Genomic DNA, 9,292 nt, shown 5'->3' with positions numbered 1-9,292 from the left:
TTAACACGGACAAGTGTAAGGTGATGCACCTGGGGAGGAGTCTTAGGGAAGAGAGCCCCATAAAAGAGAAATTGGATGCCTTACAAAGGGAGGTTCTGTTGGCTACCCTGAAATATTGGGACCTGAGAGGGCACCAGTGGCGGGATCACCACATACAAAAAATGAACCAGCTAAGGCACCAACTGAGGGAGCTATCCTTACTGCAGGGTAAGGGGGGGAAGAGCCACACTTGGGCCAGAAGTGGCCAACTTAATAGAGGTAGAAACAACAGGGACGGACGAACGCATTCCCTCTAAAAGTGAGACCTCCTGCCTGACATATAAAGGAAGTGCACCGACAGTCCCAAGTCCAAGACAGCATGAGTCAAAGACAGGCTCCATGAACAGGGGAACAATTCAGCCCAGGAAGAAAGATGGAGCTGAGGCACGTGAGAGGAGGAGGAAGAAGCAATCAACTAAAGGACGAGCAGGGCCTGAGAAGAGACCACAGCTCCATATGAATGGCCTACCCAGGCAGATCAGGTGGAGGACACTGAGAAAGATCCTGGAAGCCAAAGTAGGAAGAGTGGCCTACATAAAAATCTATAAGGGGCCTGGAGGGAGATCCACTGGCCAGGGAAAAGTGGTGTTTTGGAAAGCAGAAGATGCCCAGAGAGCATTAAGTTGTCAATGGGAGATCTGCAGAAAGCTCCAAGACTCTCAGGGGGACAGAGAGAGACCAGGAACCTGACAATTTACCTGGAGAAAAAGACCCAGGTGTGTGGAAAGGGAACATAGGTGGGAGAAAGAGAAAAGAAGTCTCGGAGAGTAGGCAGAAGCTTAGCCAGTGAAGGGCATAACTTACCAAGGTTGGCTAATGTGGGGGGACTACCTGTGGCGAGTAAATCCCAATAAATCCCATGTGGTGCGCCTTGGGGAAAAGGCGAGTAGGAGGTGCCTGAAAACCTCCGCCTCCAGTAATTGAGCTGCCAGACGCCTTAAGAAAACCCAAGAGAAGAGTCTTGATGGATGTCACACCTCGCAAAAATGAAGAACGCCCCAGTGAGTTGTGAACTTGAGGGGGGAGGTGTGTCGCAGGACACTCCTGTGCCCTGCTCCTAGTGAGTTATGAACTTAAGGGGGAGGTGTGTCGCAGCTCCTAGAAAGAGGGACAGGTGCCGGTTGCTGGGGCAACCGCAGTTTGGTCAGCTGACCAGAAGGGGGCAGGGCCTGGCCTATATAAACAAGCCAGGCCGAGGCCAGAGGCAGTTCCCCACTAACATCCAAGGGTGAAGGAGCTCTGCTGGAGCAAGCAGCATAGAGAAGCCTGATGGCCTGAGCAGCTTTGGTTCAAAGATACTGGGTGGAGAAAGCCCTGGTAGGGAGTGGATGATGATTAGCTAGGTGGCTTACAGATCGCGTTTTAGCCAGGAGGCTTAGTTTGAGTCATAGCCGGTTGGCTCATGTTATTGCGTTTGTTTGTTATTACACTGGAGGGCCGGGTGAGGCTAATAGGGGCTGGAGATGGCCTCATGGGGGCTCCACAGTAGCGTGGAGACCCAGTGCCAGAGAGGGCACAGCGTTTTGGGGTGTATCGACCCCGGCCCCAGTGCAGGCAAGAGCACAGAGAAAGGCCCCAGTGTGGGCGTAAGACCCAAGAAGGGGGTCTGGGGCCAGGCACGGCTATGGCCACCTGAGCCTCGATTGTGGGATTGTGAGAAGCCCCAGTGCAGGCAGGGATCACGAGGCTAGGCCCCAGTGTGGGCGTGGGTGCAGAGAAGGGCCCCGGTGTGGGCCACGAGTATAAGACAAGCCCGGAGGGCATCCGTGAGGGCACGGGCAACAGTAATTGACTAGACAACATCCAGTACATCTGAGAGGCTTGGGGTGTGGTATCAGGGGTGGTAGGAGCCACACACAGCCCTTAAGGCATTAGTGCACAGAGTCACCATAGACGGGGCACAGACTTGGATACATCAGGGGTACCGTGTCAAGGAGGACAAAAAGGCAGCCTCCCTTAATACTTTTGACATCAAAGACGTGGTGGGTGAGAACAAGGGTGCATAGACACCAACTTGGCATGGTAGGGGGCGCTAGGAGAGATCACGGCCGCTCTTAGGACCCTGCCCAGTGACAGAGTTCATATATGAGATCTTCAGAGCTGGCTAGGGTGTTTAGCCACTTCACTCTTCTTGAAATGACTGAGGGTTGTGTGGCCAAATCTCCTATTTGGCTTGGAGACCTCAGTTATAGTTTATCCCTTAATTTAAACAAGGAACAGCTGCAAAGTTCAGATCCCAACTTGAACTCGCCCAGAGGACACACAGTTAAATCCTAAACTGTGTAAATCATTATACCTCCATTACTGTCCAGAAAACATTCCTTATTATCTCCCTTTCCAGCGTCTTTCTACCATCTCAGTGGCTCAGGGCGCATAATGTAGTAATCCCTTACAGGTACATTTTTGTGAGAATTTCCAGTCAAACTAAACCAGCAGTTTGAATGAGTTCACAGGCTTTTCATTGAACTGTGTCCATTTCTGGCTTCTGATTTTGGTGAAACATATTTTGAGACTCAGAGGTGATTCTGGGGTTCACTTTGAATCTAGAGAAGGATGAACTTGTCCTAGCCATGTGGCCAACAGCTTGCCAGCATGCTCCTACTAGTCCTGTTATGTACAGGTTGATGGGGAGGCAGCTCCAAGATAAAAGGAAAACAGGGCCTTACATCTGGGCTATTCCAAAATCAAAGTATCCTGATATTTTTTTCTTAGTAAGCATTTCTCCTCAGCTCTAAGCCTACATCCCTTCAGGTATTAACTTAATGAGTAATATGAAGTGTGTCTTGTCATTTTCATTTTCGTCCAAATTCAGAAGTATGTATACATAGTTCTCTGATTTGCTACTTATTAAAAGCAAGTGTTGCTAACTCCTACAAAGTTATTGTAAATCGCAGAACTTTTCTTAAAGCTCTATGTCCTGAAATAGTATGAGATCAGAATCTCGGCTTTCATTAAAAAAGAATTACATTTTTAACTTGCATGATGTCTGGGATGATAAAACCTTACAGGTGCTGACACCAGGTGTCCAAATAAAGAGCTCCAAATGTATTATATTTATACGCTCATCCTTTGTAAATTAATTTCAAGATTTTTGAATGCCTGGTATTGACAATACTGAAAACCTTGTGTTATCCTTGGAATCATTCATAGTTCTTGAATTACAATGGTTTGTGCCATGAGTCTGTGTTGTGTATGTAAGAATTGAAGCTGATGGAATAAGGTATCTACAATATGATGTGCTCTTCCTTCCCTGGCTGAATTAAGTTAGGGCATTAGTTCTCAACCTTTTAGCTAGGATCAAGGTACCCTCAATAGTATCAAGGCAACCTCTGGAAAATGGCACCCCTCTGTTTTTGCTCCCTTTTTAACTACATAAAAATAATAGAGCAATTCTTGTTGCATATAACTCAGAAAGACCCCAACAGGTCAGAAACTTTGACTGTCTAGACAATGTGCTTGGGGGTGGGGGGGCATTTTAATTACAGCAGTTCCTGGAGAGCTGCTCTAATTAAAATGCCCTACCATCATGTATATTAAGCCCCCACAGGTCCCGAATTGGGCTGGCCTATTTTTTAAACTGTGGGGGCTTATAGATATGATGATGAAGTCATCTGGAACATTCTAATTAGAATATGAACCAGGATGTGTATAAGCAGCCTTTGGATTTGTGAATCATGTTTGCATGCCAACCAGTGCTAACCTTGTGTGGCACCCCAATGACATGCTTGAAAGGATCTCAAGGCACCCCAGGGTGCCTTGGCACCCTGGTTCAGAACCACTGGGTTAACGTGCAATTTTTCAGAAAAGCCTAATAGGATCAAAAGTGTTCCGCTTTCATTGCCTTTTCAGAATTCCATTCCTAATAGCCAGTTAGACATTCCATTCCAATTAGATATTCCATTTTCTTCCATTACAACTTTCAACAAAGATGTCCTGTCAGGTTGACTTCTTTCGTTCACGTAGTTAAATTATTGTGGCATTCAAGAAGTGGTGGCCATTTTAAGTTTTGTTCTCCTCTTTATCTTCCATATAAGCCCTTTAGCTCAGCTGTAGCAAAACAAATGATTCAAATTCCTCTTGGCTAAAACTCTTCTTCCCTCTGGCAGAAAGAAAAGAGACTTTCACATTTGAAACAGCACTACAAAACAACTGTACTGCAAAATAAGCCCTCTTAGATTCCTCCCAGTAAATTCACTTTGGCCCTATCTCCATCATTTGTTTAGTAACTTAACTATTTATTTAATTTTGATGCATCTGATCAGTTTCTTTTACTATTCTATTTATGGCACTTTTGACCTGAGGGGGAAAAACCTGCAGATACATCTTAACAGAATCTCATTCAGATTCAGGACAGGTGTCAAGCTAGAAGGACACGTTCAGTGGTATCACAAACCCATGGTGTACTTCAGGGGGCACTAGATAAGGAACAGAATAGACAATAGATAAGGGAGTACTGTAGTAAGGGAGTGTCACTTATCTGGCATTTTAGTGAGTGAAAAGTGTATGTACTTGACACACCAATAAGAGGCAGGAATTGAGTCAAGAAAGGCAACCTGCATGAGCCTCTCATTGATAAGAAATGATGTGGCAGACGAGCAGAATTGCAAAGAACATAACTTTACTGCTCCCGCAAAGAGGCCAACAGTATATGCTGAGGCTCCGATGCTTGTGTAGTAGCAGTGTGGCTCAGCTTGCATTGCTGGACACGCTAGGTCCATCAGTGACCTTGACCCCTTTCTCTGGGTCCACTCATCATATTACTATCTGAGGTAAACCAGGCCCCCTTAGATCATTCACCAAATCCCTGTTATTTCTTTTCATTTCACACACTCCCCTTCTTCCTTTTCTGTGCATAAGCCATATTCTTTTTGCACATTTGGTGCATATTGAGTGTAATTCCACTGATTTAAGTGAAATTAAACAGATATAAAACAGGGATGTGATCAGAATTGGGTCCCTCATAGAATGCCAGGTGAAAGCGGCCCAGGGACTTCCATGAGTTGCATCAGTTTACTCTAGGTCTGAGTTTGGTCGCAGTACTTGATGATACTAAAAACCATATAGTTGAGACATCTGTGGAATATAGGATTGGCCTGAGACCAGAATACAATTTTGTACTGTTTAGTGTATAGTTACTGCTCCTAGAATGAACAGTCACTAAAAAGGTGCTGTGAAATATAACCATTTCTGGTGATCCTAAATTACTTGGCATACTTGTGAGAGCATTATTAAAAGCATCACTGGAAAAAAACCTCTATGAAATGAAAGTACTTGTGAATACTGTTATATAGTACATAATACTATATAAATGGCCAAGAACTCCAATATTTATGGCACTTTTGAGAGAATATCTGAGTAAGAGGGGAACACACGTCTACTTCTTGCAGAAGGATAAAAAAAGCACAAGATTTGTAATATGAATTTATGCTCAGTCCCACACAAAATGGCAACAGCAATTTAAAAAAAACAAAACAAACAAACAAACAACCCCCCCCCCCAGATTTAAAATAGAGGTTGAAAAATAAGATTAATGCTCACAATTTTGAGCATTAATGTTTCCTGCAGAGAGCTGGCAGCTTTCCCTTTGGACAGCTCTGGCCAATCCATGTATAGGAAAGTTGTATATATGGCCAACAAGATTCTACTACACTGACAGCTTAAATGTTAAGTATACAAGTGGCAGCATGCTATGCATATAATCATGTATTCTGGAAATTGTTACTGTAAAATGCAAGAGCAAAAATTTGATCTTTTTAAAAAGAGATTTTCAAATTTCTGATGATTAAAATGGCTGTTAAACAAGTTCTCTTGCCAGGATCTAGCAGAAACATAAAATAGCTAGTGGCCCAAAGTAAGACTTCAGTACTGCTCCCCTTGAATGCAACAGCAAGATAATGAGAGCAATATTATTTTCTAAAAGTGCTTTTCCAGATTTTATACTTCCTTTATCCTACTGGGATATAAAAATGTCTAGCTTTGGAGATTCACACTGTATTCAAATGAAACCTTCCTGAGGTTCAGACTGAATATTCAGGTTGAGCTTGTTTTAGGCACTGGGGCCACAGTTTCAAATCAAAGGGAGTTGGGCACCTAAATAGGAAAGAGGTGCCTAAATGTCTCTGATTTAGTTCACATGTACTAAACAAAGGAGTACAGAATACATTCTAGCATCGTTCTTATTGGCTGTGTCTGCATGAGATGCTAACTGCACCGAGGAATGGCTTTTTTGTGATGACGACTGCGCAGTGGCATCATGTCACATTTCCTTTCATGCGACACTACACAGTAGTCATGGGCTGCTGCACAGTATGCGTCTCATGCATGTGTGGCCATCTTTGTGAACCTACATCTGAATCCAGGTTGTGCTCTTTCTTATCAAGGACTTCTTTGTTTCTACCAAAGCAATGGTGTACTGACTATGTTAAAATACGAAAGGGTTAAAAGGCCATCAGGTCTTGTCTGTGGGACAGCTTTTGCACTTCGGATGCAGAACCAGTTGATGCTTATCAGCTGGGGCAGATCCATCACCCTATACCAGAAACATATCCCAAAGATCAGCTGCAATTACATGGTTGCAGAGGTCTGACTAGACAGAGGTAATAGAGCCTAATAATAAGTAAAAACCTGCCAGGATGCCACAAAAAACGTTCCAATAGAAATCAATCTGCATATTTTGGTTTGCATGACCTGTACCTGGCTGTCCTTCTCCTGCTGTGTTACACTCTAATAGGCAAAGGCACAAATTCTGCTCTGTTGCATCATGCACAAACCTTCTGAAGCCAATGGTCTTCTCATGATGCAACTAAGAACAGATGCTGGCCCTGGATCTTTTTTCACAAACTTTATCATTGCAATGCAGACCATGTGATCCTGGCACATAGGCACAACCAATTCCTGGCTGTCACTAAATCACATCTTGCCAAGGATGGACTCCTCTAGTATGCAAGACCCCCAAAGTCTGTATTGTGTGGAATCACATAGGACAACCTAACAGACCTAACAGGTTGGGTCTTAGTTGTTTTTTGACTTCGCAAGTATCTTTTCAAACCTGGCTTGCCCTTACTGCTTCTTTACCACCTGAAGTTTATTCTGCTACATCTGTTTGCCATGTGGAGGATTATGACTGCCACAGAATAAGAAGGATGAGTCCAGGTGGGAAAAGAAAGAACAGGCAAACTCTTACTGGGATGAGGTGGGTAAGTTTCTGGTTTCATGAAATGTCTTTAATTTTATGAACAAAGGGACAGAATTCTCTCTACATAGCTATATAGAACAGTGGAACTCAAGCTTCTCACCCCATGGGTGAGATGAGTATCGGAGGGCTGGCCTGTGGGCCAGATCAAGCCCTGTGCATCAAGATCAGGCTCTACACTGCCTCTGCCCCACAGGGCCCAGGGCTCCTCATGGGGCTGGAAATTTGGAAGCAGGGTAGCAGTGCCACTGCTCCCCCACTGCAAAACTTTTGGATCCATGGGGAGCCCCATGCGCTAGCTGACACAGTGCTGGGGGCCAGAGCTGGCCCACAGGCTGGAAGTCAAGCACCACCTGGTATAGAATGTTTCCCAAACAATTTTCAAAGACCCTGATGGCTCTTTAAAATGCTCAGTAGTGGAACAAAGTTCCTCTTTGGCATACTAGAGGGTAGCATGTGGAAGTCTGTTTTGAAACCATTTGCACCATTCTACTGGAAGATAACAGCCCTGACTTGTGCCAGCAGAGAGAGAGGATCAGTATCAACACTGTCTTAACTGAGTACACCAGCCTGGCTTTTGTGAATGCACAAGCTTATACTCTGGGCTGAAGTGGATACCAGGCTGGTTAATAGGGCTCTACATTCCTGGGCCTCCGGCAACAGTCTTGTAAACTATCGGAAATAGGACAAGTTCCAGATTAGAACATATGACCACCGCCCAGGGGAAGCGCCTTCCTTTTTGTTCTATGATGTGTCGTTGTCACTGTGGTGGAGGCCCAGCAGTTCCTCTGCTAAGTGTATGAGACTGTTTTCCTCCAGGGCTGCTATCAGTCTCTGTAATGTGGCTCTTTTCCCCTCAGACTGGATAAACTTGAGAAGCAGCTGATATGCTTGTTCATACAGTCCCTCGCGGTCATATTCAAGGGCCAAGTTGTCAATCACAGGATCCCGAAGAGCCCGGCAGTTCTTCTGCAGAGACCGACCCACTTGCTTCCACTTCTTTGAAACGAGCTTGGCAAATTTTTGATGGTCATCCCGTGTGAGCGTTCTGTTGGCTTTAAAGGTAACAAAAAGCACTTAACAGTGGAACTCTACACTGATTGTTGCTGTGATGCAAACAAGGTTATGTTAAAGTCTACACAATATTTAGGAGAACAAGAACCTCCAAGCCAAAGGGCAAAGTCTAGATATGCACAGTGTGTTAGAACTGCATCACACAGTTCAAGTATGCCATCATTAGCTTTTGTATACCTAGTACTTCCCAACTGACACTAGCAGCTAAACTGCTGCAGTTGCTACCCAAGACAATTATGTGTTTAGGATGCCCCCATGAGGCCATTTCTGGTTATATGCTGCCTCGCACTCAAATACAACTATCTTACTGTGTGTTGGGGTTTACCTTTCTCTGGGACATCTCCTCTTTATTTTTTGCAGTCTGTCCCCAGTTCCCTTAAACTTTTTTTTCTTTAAATTTCTTTCCTCCTGCACTTTGTATCTCCTTTTTCTAAAAAACGTGTTCCTTATTGGCCCCAGAAATACTGAAACAAAGAATGTGGAGCTTCCTCTTCTTTTTTTTAAGCTCTAAAGTCTTTATCAGGCCCTGCACTACCCCCACCTGGCCCTGCCTGGCCCCTGCATGCTGGTATCAGGCCCTTAGGGCCTGGCCATCCGGCCTTGTACACTGGGCCCAGGCTTGATTAAGTTGGTCTCCAGTGCATAGCGCACAAACCCATATTTGTTATGAGACCAAGAAAACATGCTCTTCTCAGGAAAGGGCCAAAACGGCCAGAAGTGATGACCACAACTGGAAACCCTGAGCTGGGCTTGAAAGGGATCCCAGATAATTCTGTGCTCTGTGCCTGGCTTTGATCAATGATATTTCTCCCTCTTTTTTTGAAAGTACTAATGTCATTCATGGGCTGGTCTTTGCAAATAGAGACATCTTCCTTTTTTACATTAATAAACGTTCCCCTGTTCACTCATTCTAAATGTGAATTTTCTAAGCTTATTTTATAGCTGTGTGGAGCATTCTCATGTTAGAGCAGGAGTGGGCAATTATTT

The 9,292-nt window shown here is 44.5% G+C and overlaps 1 protein-coding gene and 1 long non-coding RNA gene across 3 annotated transcripts in view; both read right to left on the bottom strand.

Annotated features, from left to right (window-relative positions):
• Positions 1 to 6,516: 6,516 nt before the first annotated feature.
• Positions 6,517 to 7,431, bottom strand: LOC109289643. Its single transcript, XR_002095439.1, has 2 exons — positions 6,664 to 7,431; positions 6,517 to 6,597 (listed from the first exon to the last, which is right to left on the bottom strand). It is a non-coding gene; the product is annotated as an uncharacterized LOC109289643 (long non-coding RNA).
• Positions 7,432 to 7,480: 49 nt separating this feature from the next.
• Positions 7,481 to 9,292, bottom strand: part of TRADD (TNFRSF1A associated via death domain) — a 43,662-nt gene continuing 41,850 nt past the window's right edge. For both annotated transcript variants that reach the window (XM_019505774.1, XM_019505773.1), the window contains exon 5: positions 7,481 to 8,286. In XM_019505774.1, coding sequence (XP_019361319.1) covers positions 7,976 to 8,286 — 311 coding nt within the window. In that variant the 3' untranslated portion in view covers positions 7,481 to 7,975. The remainder of the gene's footprint in view (positions 8,287 to 9,292) is intronic.

Source organism: Gavialis gangeticus, unplaced genomic scaffold (assembly GCF_001723915.1).
Source record: "Gavialis gangeticus isolate Ggan-Ray unplaced genomic scaffold, GavGan_comp1, whole genome shotgun sequence".
Classification (NCBI taxonomy): Eukaryota; Metazoa; Chordata; order Crocodylia; family Gavialidae; genus Gavialis; species Gavialis gangeticus.
The sequence above is the reverse complement of the archived record's forward strand: the minus strand, read 5'-3'. Positions and strand labels throughout refer to the sequence as shown.